This window comes from Scyliorhinus torazame, chromosome 14, assembly GCF_047496885.1.
Source record: "Scyliorhinus torazame isolate Kashiwa2021f chromosome 14, sScyTor2.1, whole genome shotgun sequence".
Taxonomy (NCBI): domain Eukaryota; kingdom Metazoa; phylum Chordata; class Chondrichthyes; order Carcharhiniformes; family Scyliorhinidae; genus Scyliorhinus; species Scyliorhinus torazame.
In genome coordinates, this window is record NC_092720.1 from 199,473,830 (window position 1) to 199,493,049 (window position 19,220).

General features: G+C 53.0%; 1 protein-coding gene across 3 annotated transcripts in view; it reads left to right on the forward strand.

The window, feature by feature from the left end:
• Positions 1 to 7,240: 7,240 nt before the first annotated feature.
• The window catches only part of LOC140390336 (hepatic and glial cell adhesion molecule-like), a 46,266-nt gene continuing 34,286 nt past the window's right edge, over positions 7,241 to 19,220 (forward strand). For 2 of the 3 annotated variants that reach the window (XM_072475409.1, XM_072475411.1), the window contains exon 1: positions 9,745 to 9,915. In XM_072475409.1, the coding sequence (XP_072331510.1) occupies positions 9,837 to 9,915 (79 nt within the window). In that variant the 5' untranslated portion in view covers positions 9,745 to 9,836. Of the gene's footprint in view, positions 7,403 to 9,744; positions 9,916 to 19,220 lie in introns of those variants that run through there. The other variant, XM_072475410.1, reaches the window with a different exon arrangement.

Here is a 19,220-nt window from a genome sequence, read left to right on the forward strand (position 1 = left end):
CGTGCAGACTCCGCACAGACAGTGACCCAAGCCGGGAATCGAACCTGGGACCCTGGAGCTGTGAAGCAGTTGTGCTAATCACTGTGCTACCGTGCTGCCCTGAAGTTATTATGGTAAATCCCGGCCTGCTGGCTCCACCCAGCAGGCTCTGTATAAAAGGGTACGCTCTCCTGCACTGCCCCCATTCTTGGGTCCAGCAGGGTTTACATCTAGCACAATAAAGCCACAATAGTTCACCATTCGTCGCGTGGTCATTGATGGTACATCACTCATTCTCGACCCTTTTTATAAGCGGGAACGGTTTCTCCTATCTACTGTCAATCTCCCTCATGATTTTGAACATCTTGTTTGAATCTCCTTGAAGGAGGACAGGCCTAACTTCTGTACTGTACCCTCATAAAAGTTCTTCATTCCTGGAACCGTTCTTGTAAAGCTCTTCTGCAAGCCCTCCAATGCATTAACATCCTCCATCCAGAACTATACATAATATTTCAATTGAGATCAAACTAAGGTCTTGTATATGTTCAGCATAACCTCCTTCTACCTCTTCTACCCTATACGCCTATTAATAAGACCAGAATACTATATGATTTGTGAATTGCTGTCTCCACCTGTCCTGTTACCTTCCTGTCCACATACATTCAGGTCCGTCTGCACCCTCTTAAGAATTGCACCCGATATTTTATATTGACTATCTATGATCTTATCAAAGGCATCATGTCAATCTTCTGTGCGAATTTCATGTGGCACCATCTTCCCGTTCCACCGACCTGTCTGTGTGGAGACTGTACTTTTGACATTGCACACACACATCCTCAGCTTATAATACTTCCACGTTTTGTGTCATCTGGACTTCCAGTGACGACGATGTGCTGAGCAGTCGCACGTCAGGTGGCTCTCCTCCCCAGACCCTGCAAAATATTTTTTAAAATAAATTTAGACTAGCCAATTCATTTTTTTCCAATTAAGGGGCAATTTTAGCGTGGCCCAATCCCATCAACCCTGCACAGCTTTGGGTTGTGGGAGCGAAACCCACGCAAGCACGGGGAGAACGTGCAAACTCCACACAGACAGTGACCCAGAGCCGGGATCAAACCTGGGACCTTGGCGCCGTGAGGCTGCAGGGCTAACCCACTGCGCCACCGTGCTGCCCCCGACCTGCAAAGTAGCCACTTTTTATCGAAAACCCACCAAAAACTCAGCAATTCGTTCCCCAAACCTTAATAAAACAGGGGGAGAAAGAGAGGAGAAAAATACCCGGAAAAAGCTAGTCCAGGGGCCAAACAGAGACCAGGAGTGGAAGGGGCCTGGAACGGAGACAATCGGACAAGCCGATCAGCGCATGAGGTGGTGGAGCGCAAGTTTTGTCGGAGCAAGAAGGGCACACCAGCCACACACACCGCCCTCTCTCATCGGAGTGGGGGGGGGGACGGCGTTCTTCTCAGAAGCACTGAGGGAACACCGGCAGGAGACAAAAACAGATATCCAGGCTGCAGTGAAAGGCGCAGTGGTCGAAACCTTGGTGCAGATACAGCTCGCCCTGGACAGAACGGAAAAGAGGCTGGAGGCCCAAGAAGCAACGATCAAAGATTTGGAGAGAACCGCAACTGACCAGGGCGAACGGATCGTGGCACTGGAGAAAGGTGGTGAGGTCGGTCGTGACACAGGGCAATCTGAGGGGAAACATTGAGGATCAAGAGAACCGTTCGAGAAGGCAAAACCTGCGGATCGTGGGCCTACTGGAGGGAATCGAGGGCAGGGACCCCACAAACTATGTGGCCCAGATACTGGGTAACCTGGTGGGAAGGAAGACTTTCCCTAACCCACCAGAAATAGACAGGGCACTCCGGTCGCTGCGACTGAAGCCCAAAGCCAGGGACTAACCAAAGGCAGTGATAGCAAAACTGCACCGGTACCAGGAGCAGGAGAGAATCTTGCGCTGGGTCAGGCAATCCAAGAACTGTAGTTGGGAAGGACATAAAATCAGAAGAGGCTGGGGATGACCTGGCGAAGCGCCGGGCGGAATTTAGCAGGGCAAAGGCACGCGGTACAGGAATCGCGAGCGCTTTGGTATGTTATACCCAGCCAAGCTCTGGGTCACATATCAGGGCAAGGAATATTTCTTCACAGCCCCGGCCGAGGTGGACAAGTTTGTCACGTGTGGACTGGAGCAACGACAACAAGGGAAGCGATAAGGAGCCCACGGCAAGGAACAGCAGCGTGGCAACGAGCGGACATGGGGTGGGGGTGGGGGGGGGGGAGAAACTCTTTTTTTTGTTCCCCCTCCAACACATTCTGAACAACAAACAGCAAGCCACCACCTGAGAGACTGCTTTATGTGGGAGAATAGGGCCTTGTTCGAGACAACGAAGGTAACAGCAGAGGGAAGGCGCAGTGGCAATCAGGACAAGTACAGGGTAAGACGGAGAGAGAACAGGCAGGAAATCCATAGAGTGGGCGAGGGTAAAAACGGGCTCCCCAGGAGGGAGGGTCACCACACTAGCAAGATAGCTACCCCTGGGAGCATACAGCAGACAGAGGCCGTGGCGTGCCCTCAGCAAGGGGTGGGGGCACAAACAATGGGGAGAGGGGGAGGAAACGGGGAGAAGAGCAGGCGGAAGGGAGATGAGGGAGGGTGGGCCACGGGAAGGAGAAGGCAGGGGGACAAACGGAGAGAGAAAAAGATAAGAACGGAGCAAACACTGGATTATGGTGAGGAAATCGGTGCTTCCAAGGATGATCAAGACGGAATACTCCGTGATCATCATCTCCGACCACACTCCACATTATATGGATGTGAGGTTGGAGACAGTCATCTCAACGCTCCATATGGAGATCGGAGACGGTCAGTGCCCAACACTCCATATGGAGGTTGGACACTGCACGAGAAGGCCTTTCGCGAGAAAATATCACAGGCCATATACAAAGAACAACAGAACAACCAGGTGCTAAAGGCTGTGATATTAGAGGGGAAATTATCGAGTTTAAAGAGCGGAGAGACAGGGACGAGAGAGCGGCTGGCAACTGCTTTCTCCTTCCCCTGGCCTACCCCCCACTCATGGAGAGCAATTGGTCCTTGCAGACGGGGAAGACGCCGGCACCGGACGATTTCCGGGAGGACTTCTACAAAATATTTGCGACAGCACTGGCCCCGCAACTGCGGGAGATGTTCACAGACTCACTGGCGAGCGGCACACTACCACCTATGCTGGCACAAGCCTCAATCTCGCTAGTACCTAAAAAAAGACACAACCGACTGCGGTTCATACAGACCCATCATATGAAACGTAGAGGCCAAAATATTGGCCAGATGCTAGCCAAGAGGATGGAGAACTGAACACCAGAGGTGGTCGCAAAGGATCGAATGAGGTTTGTCAAAGGTAGACAGCTAACGTTGAACATCAGGCGCCTGCTGAATGTGATCGTGACCTAATCTGGGAGAGACAATGCTCCCATCTGCCATAACCACAGGTTTATGCTGGCACTCACTGATGCCACTTTTAAAAGATGGAAACAGGATTGGGGGGGGGGGGGGGGGTGGGGGGGGCATTAACAGTTAGAGACCTATACACCGCAAGTAGGGTTGCAGCACTGAACAAACTGATGCAGAGATTTCAACTAGCAGGGGGCAACTAATTCAGGTATCTGCAACGTAAAAACTCCTACGGAAGGAGACAAGGCCATACCCACATCCACCGTGACAGACACTATTAGAAGAACTACTGGATGAGACATTTTAGCCAGAGAGAACTCAAGCGACATGTACAGACGACTGATGAGGAGGAAATGGGAGGAGGACCTGGTTTGAAATTGGGTGGGGACTCTGGAGCGAAGCACTACATAGTGTCAACTCCACTTCCACATGAACAAGACTCAACCTAATGCAACTAAAAGTGATACATAGAGCCCACTTGACCAGAACCCAAATGAATAGGTTCTTCCTGGAGGTGGAGGACAGGTGTGAATGGTGCCAAGGAGGCCTGGCCAACCACACCCACATGTACTGGTCTTGCCACAGACTTGCTGGGTACTGGACAGCCAGCCTTCTTCGAGGCAATATCCAAAGTGGTGGGGATGAGGGTGGAGCCATGCCTGAAAGTGGCAGTCTTCAGGGTATCAGACCAGCCAGATCGGTTCATGGGAAGAGGGCAACCTCCTTGCCTTTGCTTCCCTGATTGCCCACCGTAGAATCCTGCTCGGCTGGTGGTCAGCAGTACCACCTAAAGCTGCAGACGGGCTGTCCAACCTACCGAATTTCTCCAAATGGAGAAAATCAAATCTGCCATTCGTAGGTCGGAAGATGCTGCCACAAAACATGAGCGCCATTCACTCAATTGTTCAGGGACCTGTTTGTGGCCACCAACTAAGTTGCCAGGAGCTAGGAAGTGGTAGCCAAGACACAACAGGAGGGGAGGTGGGCGGTGAGGGAAGACCAGGGGAAACAAGAAGGGGTAGCCGGGAAGGAGGTGGAGGAAAAACAATAGAGGGGAATCAGAATGGAGAAAAGAGAGGGGACCACAAACAGGGTAGAAAACACAGGAGAAGACAACGCCCAGAACACATACAGCAAGACTTATATTTTTAAAAGTGCGAAGCGAAACGGAAATGTCAAGTGGGCTGGGTGGAGCGGAGTTGTGAAATTCTTGGTGTCATTTCTGATTTGAGGAGTGGCGCAGGTTGTCTAACAGAAACCGTCCTCACCCATCTCCAGTCACCCGCTGTTGCAGCTCAGATTCAGCCTGTCTCTCTGAGCAGCGGCGGGTAGACTGTGTTTAATTCCCACCTCAATCAGCGCCCAGCCGGGAACTCGGAGTTGTTGTCAGTCAGTCTCCAGGCGGAGGCTCTCTGTCCCGGGGCTGCAGATTTGCGAATGGACCGGGCACTTTCTCTCATGTTTTTCCTCGGCTGCTTTTACCTGGGCCTCTCCTTTAGAGCGGTCGGTGCGGCAGGTAAGGATGTAAATCCGGCAAATTGAGTGATCGGCTCCTCCAGGCGGGGAGGCCCGGGGAACAGAGTTGGGAAAGTTTACACGTCCCTGGAACTAGTTAGTTTATTCTGTGTTTGTGTCGGAGCGGAGTCAGCGCTCAGCCCGGGGTTATTGAGTTAATCGTGTTTCGGTGTTTGCAAAACCGGTGGGAGGGGGGATGTGTGAGCGGCCCTTGGAGGCGGGGCGAGCGAGGGGGTCCGCCCCTCCCCTCCCTTCCCCGCCCCTCGCCTCCCTTCCCCGCCCCTCGCTTCTCCCCTCCCCTCGCTTCTCCCCTCCCCTCCCCTCCCCTCGCTCCTCCCCTCCCCTCCCCTCGCTCCTCCCCTCCCCTCCCTTCGCTCCTTCTCGCCCAGCCCTTTGCCTCCTGGAGGGGAGCGAGCGACACACCCGGCGGATGGACCGGGAGGATTTGTCGCCAGAAACACCGAAAACGAAACTACAAATGCGGATTTGCGCCGACCTGGCCGGGGTGAGGGGAGGATGTGGTTTGTTGTTCCCGTGTCGGCTCACATCAGACTCAGTTACAGCAGTGCGCAGGGACGGACATCTCTAAAATAGGAATAAAGATTTCCCAGAGAATCCTGTCCCTGTCTAATGTGGAGAGCCTGAAACCAGCATTGAATTGAATCTGATTCATTGTCCCGTGTAGTGAGGTACAATGAACAGTGTTCTGTGTACAACATAACATCTGCACAACACCAAATATTTTTCTCAAATACCTTGAGACACAGATTTTCATATGTTCTGTAAATGCAAACTTTTTTTCAATTTTTAAAAATAAATTTAGATTACCCAATTAAGGGGCAATCTAGCGTGGCCAATCCACCTCCCCTGCAGATCTTTGGATTGTGGGGGTGAAACCCACACAGACAGGGGGAGAATGTGCAAACCCCACACAGACAATGAACATGGGCCAGGATCGTACCCGAGTCCTCAGTGCCATAGGCAGCAGTACTAACCACTGCACCACCCTTCGAATTTGAGTGCCTATATTCGGGGTGAAGCTGCTTTATTTTTGTTGGTATCTGGGTTATTAGTTTTAAACTCTGGTCACATGGGCAAACAGTTTGGTAAAGCGTGGTTTTAATAGTTGGGTGCTCATGTTTGAGCGTAGATCAGAGAAGTTAGGACTGTCCTCCTTGGAGAAGAGGTGGTTAAGAGCTGTTTAAAATTAAGGGCGTTGCAAATTCTCCTGCCTTTTCCCTGAACGCCGAGACTCCACGCACATAACGGAAGTTCATGTCCCTGGAACCAAAGTGGTGGGGAAGAGGGTGGAGCCATGCCCGAAAGTGACAGTCTTCAGGTTATCAGACCAGCCAGATCTGTTCATGGGAAGAGGGCGACCTCCTTGCCTTTGATTCCCTGATTGCCCACCGTAGAATCCTGCTCGGCTGGTGGTCAGCAGTACCACCTAAAGCTGCAGACTGGCTGTCCAACCTACCGAATTTCTCCAAATGGAGAAAATAAAATCTGCCATTCGTAGGTCGGAAGATGCTGCCACAAAACATGAGCCCATTCACTCAATTGTTCGGGGACCTGTTTGTGGCCACCAACTAAATTGCCAGGAGCTAGGAAGTGGTAGCCAAGACACAACAGGAGGGGAGGTGGGCGGTGAGGTAAGACCCGGGGAAACAAGAAGGGGTAGCCGGGAAGGAGGTGGAGGAAAAACAATCGAGGGGAATCAGAATGGAGAAAAGAGAGGGGACCACAAACAGGGTAGAAAACACAGGAGAAGACAACGCCCAGAACACATACAGCAAGACTAAAGGAGGAGAAAGGAACTTATAATCGGAAGTTTATGCAAATGAATTATGAAAAAACTGGCCGAAATGTAAATAGCATTAGGGCCACTACCCAGGTGCCCCACCCCCTGTTCAAACCCCGAACAACACCCAGTGAAAACATTTTAAAAACAAGTTTTGTGTCGTCTATAAACTTTGAAATTGTTCCCTGCGCAACCAAGATCTAGACCATTAATATTTAAAAATCTAAAGCATGGTTATGGTGTTGCAGAAAGATGTTTGAGTTGATATTTGAAAAAGTGCGAAGCGAGAATGTGAAGTGGGCTGGATTGGAGGCGTGTTGGAGCGGGCGCTGTGATTGGAGCGGGGCGGGCGCTGTGATTGGAGCGGTGATTGGAGCGGGCGCTGTGATTGGTGCGGCGGCGCTAGTCTGACTCCAGCTTTCAGTGTCACTCAGCTTCAGTCTGTCTCTCTGAGCAGCCGGGGCGGGACTCGGCGCTTCGCTCCCGCCTGAATCCGGACACAGCCGGCATCTCGGAGTTGTTGTCAGTCAGTCTCCAGGCGGAGGCTCTCTGTCCCGGGGCTGCAGATTTGCGGATGGACCGGGCACTTTCTCTCATGTTTTTCCTCGGCTGCTTTTACCTGGGCCTCTCCTTTAGAGCGGTCGGTGCGGCAGGTAAGGATGTAAATCCGGCAAATTGAGTGATCGGCTCCTCCAGGCGGGGAGGCCCGGGGAACAGAGTCGGGAAAGTTTACACGTCCCTGGAACTAGTTAGTTTATTCTGTGTTTGAGTCGGCGCTCAGCCCGGGGTTTCAGTAAATCGCGTTCCGGTGTTTGCAAAACCGGTGGTGGGGAGGTGTGAGCGGCCCGGGGAGGCGGGGCGAGCGAGGGGGTCCGCCCCTCCCCTCCACTTGCTCCTCCCCTCCCCTCGCTCCTCCTCCTCCTCCCCTCTCCTCCTCCTCCCCTCGCTCCTCTTCCTCGCCCAGCCCTTTGCCTCCTGGAGGGGAGCGAGCGACACACCCGGCGGATGGACCGGGAGGATTTGTCGCCAGAAACACCGAAAACGAAACTACAAATCCCGGATTTGCGCCGACCTGGCCGGGGTGAGGGGAGGATGGGGTTTGTTGTTCCCGTGTCGGCTCACATCAGACTCAGTTACAGCAGTGCGCAGGGACGGACATCTCTAAAATAGGAATAAAGATTTCCCAGAGAATCCTGTCCCTGTCTAATGTGGAGAGCCTGAAACCAGCATTGAATTGAATCTGATTCATTGTCCCCTGTAGTGAGGTACAATGAACAGTGTTCTGTGTACAACATAACATCTGCACAACACAAAATATTTTTCTCAAATACCTTGAGACACAGATTTTCAAATGTTCTGTAAATGCAAACTTTTTTTCAATTTTTAAAATAAATTTAGATTACCCAATTAAGGGGCAATCTAGCGTGGCCAATCCACCTCCCCTGCAGATGTTTGGATTGTGGGGGTGAAACCCACACAGACAGGGGGAGAATGTGCAAACCCCACACAGACAATGAACATGGGCCAGGATCGTACCCGAGTCCTCAGTGCCATAGGCAGCAGTACTAACCACTGCACCACCGTTCGAATTTGAGTGCCTATACTCGGGGTGAAGCTGCTTTATTTTTGTTGGTATCTGGGTTATTAGTTTTAAACTCTGGTCACATGGGCAAACAGTTTGGTAAAGCGTGGTTTTAGTAGTTGTGTGCTCATGTTTGAGCGTAGATCAGAGAAGTTAGGACTGTCCTCCTTGGAGAAGAGGTAGTTAAGAGCTGTTTAAAATTAAGGGCGTTGCAAATTCTCCTGCCTTTTCCCTGAACGCCGAGACTCCACGCACATAACGGAAGTTCATGTCCCTGGAACCAAAGTGGTGGGGAAGAGGGTGGAGCCATGCCCGAAAGTGACAGTCTTCAGGGTATCAGACCAGCCAGATCTGTTCATGCCTGTCCTTGCCTTTGATTCCCTGATTGCCCACCGTAGAATCCTGCTCTGCTGGTGGTCAGCAGTACCACCTAAAGCTGCAGACTGGCTGTCCAACCTATCGGAATTTCTCCAAATGGAGAAAATCAAATCTGCCATTCGTAGGTCGGAAGATGCTGCCACAAAACATGAGCGCCATTCACTCAATTGTTCAGGGACCTGTTTGTGGCCACCAACTAAGTTGCTAGGAAGTGGTAGCCAAGACACAACAGGAGGGGAGGTGGGCGGTGAGGTAAGACCCGGGGAAACAAGAAGGGGTAGCCGGGAAGGAGGTGGAGGAAAAACAATAGAGGGGAATCAGAATGGAGAAAAGAGAGGGGACCACAAACAGGGTAGAAAACACTGGAGAAGACAACGCCCAGAACACATACAGCAAGACTAAAGGAGGAGAAAGGAACTGTCCAAGGCCGAGGCTTATGCAAATGAATTATGAAAAAACTGGCCGAAATGTAAATAGCATTAGTGCCACTACCCAGGTGCCCCACCCCCTGTTCAAACCCCGAACAAAACCCAGTGAAAACATTTTAAAAACAAGTTTTGTGTCGTCTATAAACTTTGACATTGTTCCCTGCGCAACCAAGATCTGGACCATTAATATTTAAAAATCTAAAGCATGGTTATGGTGTTGCAGAAAGATGTTTGAGTTTATATTTGAAAAAGTGCGAAGCGAGAATGTGAAGTGGGCTGGATTGGAGGCGTGTTGGAGCAGGCGCTGTGATTGGAGGCGTGTTGGAGCAGGCGCTGTGATTGGAGCGGGGCGGGGGTTGTGATTGGTGCGGGCGCTGTGATTGGAACGGGGCGGGCGCTGTGATTGGAGCGGGGCGGGCGCTGTGATTGGAACGGGGCGGGCGCTGTGATTGGAGCGGGGCGGGCGCTGTGATTGGAGCGGGGCGGGCGCTGTGATTGGAGCGGGCGCTGTGATTGGTGCGGCGGCGCCAGTCTGACTCCCGCTTTCAGTGTCACTCAGCTTCCGTCTGTCTCCCTGAGCAGCCGGGGCGGGACTCGGCGCTTCGCTCCCGCCTCAATCCGGACACAGCCGGCATCTCGGAGTTGTTGTCAGTCAGTCTCCAGGCGGAGGCTCTCTGTCCCGGGGCTGCAGATTTGCGGATGGACCGGGCACTTTCTCTCATGTTTTTCCTCGGCTGTTTTTACCTGGGCCTCTCCTTTAGAGCGGTCGGTGCGGCAGGTAAGGATGTAAATCCGGCAAATTGAGTGATCGGCTCCTCCAGGCGGGGAGGCCCGGGGAACAGAGTTGGGAAAGTTTACACGTCCCTGGAACTAGTTAGTTTATTCTGTGTTTGTGTCGGAGCGGAGTCAGCGCTCAGCCCGGGGTTTCAGTAAATCGCGTTCCGCTGTTTGCAAAACCGGGAAGTGTGAGCGGCCCCGGGGAGGCGGGGCGAGCGAGGGGGTCCGCCCCTCCCCTGCACCTACTCCTCCCCTTGCCCCTCCCCTCCCCTTGCCCCTCCTCGCCCCTCCCCTCGCCCCTCCCCTCCACTTGCCCCTCGCCCCTCCCCTCCACTTGCCCCTCCTCCTCGCCCCTCCCCTCCACTTGCCCCTCGCCCCTCCCCTCCACTTGCCCCTCGCCCCTCCCCTCCACTTGCCCCTCGCCCCTCCCCTCCACTTGCCCCTCGCCCCTCCCCTCCACTTGCCCCTCGCCCCTCCCCTCCACTTGCCCCTCGCCCCTCCCCTCCACTTGCCCCTCGCCCCTCCCCTCCACTTGCCCCTCGCCCCTCCCCTCCACTTGCCCCTCCCCTCCACTTGCCCCTCCTCCTCGCCCCTCCCCTCCACTTGCCCCTCCTCCTCGCCCAGCCCTTTGCCTCCTGGAGGGGATTGGGAAGTTGGGAAACAGAGTTGGGAAAGTTTACACATCCCTGGACCTAGTTTAGTTTATTCTGTGTTTGTGTCGGAGCGGAGTCAGCGCTCAGCCCGGGGTTTCAGTAAATCGCGTTCCAGTGTTTGCAAAACCTCCTCCGTTAGCCGCCTCCTCTGGTGGGGTTTGAGACTTCTGCCCATGCTCCTCCTCAGAAACAAACCGGGCGGACAGGCAGTCCCGGTCACTCCTGAGGCCGTCTCTCTCCTCCTCCTCCAAGGCAGACAGTCAGACCGAAACTGTTTGACTCACCTGAGGGAGGGGAGGGACTGACTGTCTCACTGAGGGGAGGGACTGACTGTCTCACTGAGGGGAGGGACTGACTGTCTCACTGAGGGGAGGGACTGACTGTCTCACTGAGGGGAGGGACTGACTGTCTCACTGAGGGGAGGGACTGACTGTCTCACTGAGGGGAGGGACTGACTGTCTCACTGAGGGGAGGGACTGACTGTCTCACTGAGGGGAGGGACTGACTGTCTCACTGAGGGGAGGGACTGACTGTCTCACTGAGGGGAGGGACTGACTGTCTCACTGAGGGGAGGGACTGACTGTCTCACTGAGGGGAGGGACTGACTGTCTCACTGAGGGGAGGGACTGACTGTCTCACTGAGGGGAGGGACTGACTGTCTCACTGAGGGGAGGGACTGACTGTCTCACTGAGGGGAGGGACTGACTGTCTCACTGAGGGGAGGGACTGACTGTCTCACTGAGGGGAGGGACTGACTGTCTCACTGAGGGGAGGGACTGACTGTCTCACTGAGGGGAGGGACTGACTGTCTCACTGAGGGGAGGGACTGACTGTCTCACTGAGGGGAGGGACTGACTGTCTCACTGAGGGGAGGGACTGACTGTCTCACTGAGGGGAGGGACTGACTGTCTCACTGAGGGGAGGGACTGACTGTCTCACTGAGGGGAGGGACTGACTGTCTCACTGAGGGGAGGGACTGACTGTCTCACTGAGGGGAGGGACTGACTGTCTCACTGAGGGGAGGGACTGACTGTCTCACTGAGGGGAGGGACTGACTGTCTCACTGAGGGGAGGGACTGACTGTCTCACTGAGGGGAGGGACTGACTGTCTCACTGAGGGGAGGGACTGACTGTCTCACTGAGGGGAGGGACTGACTGTCTCACTGAGGGGAGGGACTGACTGTCTCACTGAGGGGAGGGACTGACTGTCTCACTGAGGGGAGGGACTGACTGTCTCACTGAGGGGAGGGACTGACTGTCTCACTGAGGGGAGGGACTGACTGTCTCACTGAGGGGAGGGACTGACTGTCTCACTGAGGGGAGGGACTGACTGTCTCACTGAGGGGAGGGACTGACTGTCTCACTGAGGGGAGGGACTGACTGTCTCACTGAGGGGAGGGACTGACTGTCTCACTGAGGGGAGGGACTGACTGTCTCACTGAGGGGAGGGACTGACTGTCTCACTGAGGGGAGGGACTGACTGTCTCACTGAGGGGAGGGACTGACTGTCTCACTGAGGGGAGGGACTGACTGTCTCACTGAGGGGAGGGACTGACTGTCTCACTGAGGGGAGGGACTGACTGTCTCACTGAGGGGAGGGACTGACTGTCTCACTGAGGGGAGGGACTGACTGTCTCACTGAGGGGAGGGACTGACTGTCTCACTGAGGGGAGGGACTGACTGTCTCACTGAGGGGAGGGACTGACTGTCTCACTGAGGGGAGGGACTGACTGTCTCACTGAGGGGAGGGACTGACTGTCTCACTGAGGGGAGGGACTGACTGTCTCACTGAGGGGAGGGACTGACTGTCTCACTGAGGGGAGGGACTGACTGTCTCACTGAGGGGAGGGACTGACTGTCTCACTGAGGGGAGGGACTGACTGTCTCACTGAGGGGAGGGACTGACTGTCTCACTGAGGGGAGGGACTGACTGTCTCACTGAGGGGAGGGACTGACTGTCTCACTGAGGGGAGGGACTGACTGTCTCACTGAGGGGAGGGACTGACTGTCTCACTGAGGGGAGGGACTGACTGTCTCACTGAGGGGAGGGACTGACTGTCTCACTGAGGGGAGGGACTGACTGTCTCACTGAGGGGAGGGACTGACTGTCTCACTGAGGGGAGGGACTGACTGTCTCACTGAGGGGAGGGACTGACTGTCTCACTGAGGGGAGGGACTGACTGTCTCACTGAGGGGAGGGACTGACTGTCTCACTGAGGGGAGGGACTGACTGTCTCACTGAGGGGAGGGACTGACTGTCTCACTGAGGGGAGGGACTGACTGTCTCACTGAGGGGAGGGACTGACTGTCTCACTGAGGGGAGGGACTGACTGTCTCACTGAGGGGAGGGACTGACTGTCTCACTGAGGGGAGGGACTGACTGTCTCACTGAGGGGAGGGACTGACTGTCTCACTGAGGGGAGGGACTGACTGTCTCACTGAGGGGAGGGACTGACTGTCTCACTGAGGGGAGGGACTGACTGTCTCACTGAGGGGAGGGACTGACTGTCTCACTGAGGGGAGGGACTGACTGTCTCACTGAGGGGAGGGACTGACTGTCTCACTGAGGGGAGGGACTGACTGTCTCACTGAGGGGAGGGACTGACTGTCTCACTGAGGGGAGGGACTGACTGTCTCACTGAGGGGAGGGACTGACTGTCTCACTGAGGGGAGGGACTGACTGTCTCACTGAGGGGAGGGACTGACTGTCTCACTGAGGGGAGGGACTGACTGTCTCACTGAGGGGAGGGACTGACTGTCTCACTGAGGGGAGGGACTGACTGTCTCACTGAGGGGAGGGACTGACTGTCTCACTGAGGGGAGGGACTGACTGTCTCACTGAGGGGAGGGACTGACTGTCTCACTGAGGGGAGGGACTGACTGTCTCACTGAGGGGAGGGACTGACTGTCTCACTGAGGGGAGGGACTGACTGTCTCACTGAGGGGAGGGACTGACTGTCTCACTGAGGGGAGGGACTGACTGTCTCACTGAGGGGAGGGACTGACTGTCTCACTGAGGGGAGGGACTGACTGTCTCACTGAGGGGAGGGACTGACTGTCTCACTGAGGGGAGGGACTGACTGTCTCACTGAGGGGAGGGACTGACTGTCTCACTGAGGGGAGGGACTGACTGTCTCACTGAGGGGAGGGACTGACTGTCTCACTGAGGGGAGGGACTGACTGTCTCACTGAGGGGAGGGACTGACTGTCTCACTGAGGGGAGGGACTGACTGTCTCACTGAGGGGAGGGACTGACTGTCTCACTGAGGGGAGGGACTGACTGTCTCACTGAGGGGAGGGACTGACTGTCTCACTGAGGGGAGGGACTGACTGTCTCACTGAGGGGAGGGACTGACTGTCTCACTGAGGGGAGGGACTGACTGTCTCACAGAGAGAGGGGAGGGACTGACTGTCTCACAGAGAGAGGGGAGGGACTGACTGTCTCACAGAGAGAGGGGAGGGACTGACTGTCTCACAGAGAGAGGGGAGGGACTGACTGTCTCACAGAGAGAGGGGAGGGACTGACTGTCTCACAGAGAGGGGAGGGACTGACTGTCTCTCAGAGAGGGGAGGGACTGACTGTCTCACAGAGAGAGGGGAGGGACTGACTGTCTCACAGAGAGAGGGGAGGGACTGACTGTCTCACAGAGAGAGGGGAGGGACTGACTGTCTCACAGAGAGAGGGGAGGGACTGACTGTCTCACAGAGAGAGGGGAGGGACTGACTGTCTCACAGAGAGAGGGGAGGGACTGACTGTCTCACAGAGAGAGGGGAGGGACTGACTGTCTCACAGAGAGAGGGGAGGGACTGACTGTCTCACAGAGAGAGGGGAGGGACTGACTGTCTCACAGAGAGAGGGGAGGGACTGACTGTCTCACAGAGAGAGGGGAGGGACTGACTGTCTCACAGAGAGAGGGGAGGGACTGACTGTCTCACAGAGAGAGGGGAGGGACTGACTGTCTCACAGAGAGAGGGGAGGGACTGACTGTCTCACAGAGAGAGGGGAGGGACTGACTGTCTCACAGAGAGAGGGGAGGGACTGACTGTCTCACAGAGAGAGGGGAGGGACTGACTGTCTCACAGAGAGAGGGGAGGGACTGACTGTCTCACAGAGAGAGGGGAGGGACTGACTGTCTCACAGAGAGAGGGGAGGGACTGACTGTCTCACTGAGGGGAGGGACTGACTGTCTCACTGAGGGGAGGGACTGACTGTCTCACTGAGGGGAGGGACTGACTGTCTCACTGAGGGGAGGGACTGACTGTCTCACTGAGGGGAGGGACTGACTGTCTCACTGAGGGGAGGGACTGACTGTCTCACTGAGGGGAGGGACTGACTGTCTCACTGAGGGGAGGGACTGACTGTCTCACTGAGGGGAGGGACTGACTGTCTCACTGAGGGGAGGGACTGACTGTCTCACTGAGGGGAGGGACTGACTGTCTCACTGAGGGGAGGGACTGACTGTCTCACTGAGGGGAGGGACTGACTGTCTCTCGGAGGGGAGGGACTGACTGTCTCTCTGAGGGGAGGGGAGGGACTGACTGTCTCTCTGAGGGGAGGGGAGGGACTGACTGTCTTACTGAGAGAGGGGGAGGGACTTTTCAAATATTGACTGGAAACGCTATAGTTTGAGTACTTTAGTTGGGTCCGTTTTTGTCCAATGTGTGCGGGAGGGTTTTCTGACACAGTATGTAGATAGGCCAACGAGAGGAGAGGCCATATTGGATTTGGTACTGGGTAATGAACCAGGACAGGTGTTAGATTTTGGAGGTAGGTGAGCACTTTGGTGATAGTGACCACAATTCGATTACATTTACTTTAGTGATGGAAAGGGATAGGTGTATATCGCAGGGCAAGAGTTATATCTGGGGGAAAGGCAATTATGATGCGATGAGGCATGACTTGGGATGCATCGGACGGAGAGGAAAACTGCAGGGGATGGGCATAATGGAAATGTGGAGCTTGTTCAAGGAACAGCTACTGCGTGTCCTTGATAGGTATGTACCTGTCAGGCAGGGAGGAAGTGGTCGAGCAAGGGAACCAGCAGTCGAAACACTTGTCAAGAGGAAGAAGGAGGCTTATGTAATGATGAGACATGAATGAAGGTTTAGTTAGGGCGCTCGAGAGTTACACGTTAGCTAGGAAGGACCTAAAGAGAGAGCTAAGAAGAGCCAGGAGGGGACATGAGAAGTCTTTGGCAGGTAGGATCAAGGATAACCCTAAAGCTTTCTATAGATATGTCAGGAATAAACGAATGACCAGGGTAAGAGTAGGGCCAGTCAAGGACAGTAGTGGGAAGTTGTGCTTGGAGTCCAAGGAGTAGGCGAGGTGCTAAATGAATATTTTTCATCAGTATTCACACAGGAAAAAGATAATGTTGTCGAGGAGAATGCTGAGATTCAAGCTACTAGACTAGAAGGGGTTGAGGTTCATAAGGAGGAGGTGTTAGCAATTCTGGAAAGTATGAAAATAGATAAATCCCCTGGGCCGGATGGGATTTATCCTAAGATTCTGTGGGAAGCTTGGGAGGAGATTGCTGAGCCTATGGCTTTGATCTTTAAGTCGTCTTTGTCTACAGGAATAGTGCCAGAAGACTGGAGGATAGCAAATGTTGTCCCCTTGTTCAAGAAGGGGAGTAGAGACAACCCCGGTAACTATAGACCAGTGAGCCTTACTTCTGTTGTGGGCAAAATCTTGGAAAGGTTTCTAAGAGATAGGATGTATAATCATCTGGAAAGGAAGAATTTGATTAAAGATAGTCAACACGGTTTTGTGAAGGGTAGGTCGTGCCTCACAAACCTTATTGAGTTCTTTGAGAAGGTGACCAAACAGGTGGATGAGGGTAAAGCAGTTGATGTGGTGTAAATGGATTTCAGTAAAGCGTTTGATAAGGTTCCCCACGGTCGGCTACTGCAGAAAATACCGAGGCATGGGATTCAGGGGGATTTAGCAGTTTGGATCAGAAATTGGCAAGCTGGAAGAAGACAAAGGATGGTGGTTGATGGGAAATGTTCAGACTGGAGTCCAGTTACTAGTGGTGGACCACAAGGATCTGTTTTGGGGCCACTGATGTTTGTCATTTTTATAAATGACCTGGAGGAGGGCGTAGAAGAATGGGTGAGTAAATTTACAGATGACACTAAAGTCGGTGGAGTTGTGGACAGTGCGGAAGGATGTTACAAGTTACAGAGGGACATAGATAAGCTGCAGCGCTGGGCTGAGAGGTGGCAAATGGAGTTTAATGCAGAAAAGTGTGAAGCGATTCATTTTGGAAGGAATAACAGGAAGACCGAGTACTGGGCTAATGGTAAGATTATTGGCAGTGTGGATGAGCAGAGAGATCTCGGTGTCCATGTACATAGATCCCTGAAAGTTGCCACCCAGGTTGAGAGGGTTGTTAAGAAGGCATACGGTGTGTAGCTTTTATTGGTAGAGGGATTGAGTTTCGGAGCCATGAGGTCATGTTGCAGTTGTACAAAACAAGATCTTATGAGGAAAGGCTGAGGGACTTGAGGCTGTTTTCGTTAGAGAGAAGGTTAAGAGGTGACTTAATTGAGGCATACACGATGATCAGAGGATTGGATAGGGTGGACAGTGATAGCCTTTTTCCTCGGATGGTGATGTCTAGCACGAGGGGACATAGCTTTAAATTGAGGGGAGATAGATATAAGAACGATGTCAGACGTAGGTTCTTTACTCAGAGTAGTAAGGGCGTGGGCCCTGCCTGCAACAGTAGTGGACTCGCCAACACCAAGGGCATTCAAATGGTCATTGGATCGACATATGGACGATAAGGGAATAGTGTAAATGGGTTTTAGAGTGGTTTCATAGGTCGGCGCAACATCGAGGGCCGAAGGGCCTGTACTGCGCTGTAATGTTCTAGTGTTTGCAAAACCGGTGGTGGGGAAGTGTGGATGGCCCAAAGGAGGCGGGGCGAGCGAGGGGGTCTGCCCCTCCCCTTCCTATGCTCGTCCTCCTCGCCCAGCCCTTTGACTCCTCAAGGGGAGCGAGCGAAGCACTCGGCAGACGGACTGGGAGGATTTGTCGCCAGAAACCCCGAAAACGAAGCTACAAGCCCCGGATTTGTGCCAATCTGCCCGGGGTGAGGGGAGGATGTGGTTTGTTGTTCCCTTGTCAGCTCACATCAGACTCGTTACAGCAGTGCGCAGGGACGGACATCTCTAAAATAGGAATAAAGATTTCCCAGAGAATCCTGTCACTGTCTAATGTGGAGAACCTGAAACCAGCATTGAATTGAATCTGATTCATTGTCCCGTGTAGTGAGGTACAATGAACAGTGTTCTGTGTACAACATAACATCTGCACAACACCAAATATTTTTCTCAAATACCTTGAGACACAGATTTTCATATGTTCTGTAAATGCAAACTTTTTTTAATTTTTAAAAATAAATTTACATTGCCCAATTTTTTTTCCCAACTAAGGGGTAATTAGTGTGGCCAATCCACCTCACCTGCAGATCTTTGGATTGTGGGGGTGAAACCCGCACAGACGGGGGAGAATGTGCAAACCACACATAGTGGCCCGGAATCAAACCCGAGTACTCACTGCCCTAGGCAGCAGTGCTAAGCACTGCACCACCCTTCGAATCTGAATGCCTATGCTCATGGTGAAGCTGCTTTATTTTTGTTGGTATCTGGATTAATATTAGTTTTAAACTCTGGTCACATGGCCAACCAGTTTGGGAAAGCGTGGTTTTAATAGTTGGGTGCTCATGTTTGAGTGTAGATCAGAGAAGTTAGGACTGTCCTCCTTGGAGAGGAGGTGATTAAGAGCTGTTCAAAATTGAGGGTGTTGCAAATTCTCCTGCCTTTTCTCTGAACCATTCTTGTAAACCTCTTCTGCACTCCCTCTAGTGAATTAACATCCTATCTGGTGTGATGCACAGGTCAAACTACGGTCTTGTACAAGTGCATCATAACCCCCTTGATCTTGTAACCCCCTATTAATAAGTCCAGGATACTATATGATTTGTGAAACTGCTCTCCACCTGTCCTGTTGCCTTCACTGTTGTCTATCCACATACATTCAGGTCCCTCTGCCCCCCCCCCCCCCCCTTAAGAATTGTCCCTGATATTTTATGTTGACTATCCATGATCTTATCAAAAGGCATCATCTCAAACTTCTTTCCATTGATCTTGATCTGGCACCATCTTCCCGGTCCACCAAGTTGTCGGTGTTCCTGAAGTTGCACACTGTCCTCTTCGCAGTTTACAATCCTTCCAAGTTTTGTGTTATCGGCAAACTTTGAAATTGTTCCCTGTACACCCAAGATCTAGATTATTAACAATTTAAAAATCTAAATATGTGGTTATCGTGTTGTAGAAAAATGTTGTATTTAAATTGCTTTAGTGCAAAGATCAAGGCAAGATGGGTGCCAATAGCACAGTGGTATTTTATTTAATTGTCCTTGTAGAAACAAACCGCCACCAATTTTATTTGGGTTCCAGAGCTGTAACCAGTTACTTGAGTCACATTTCCAAGGCTCCAAATTTTGCGGTGACTTGTGTTCACCATTAAAGCTAAGTTGCAGACAGGTTAGGAGCATTTTGGATTCGAGCTGGGGGTGGAGGGATTGTGAGATGGGATTCCCATTCCAGCATAACTTTATGAACAGAATCCACCCGGGACCGG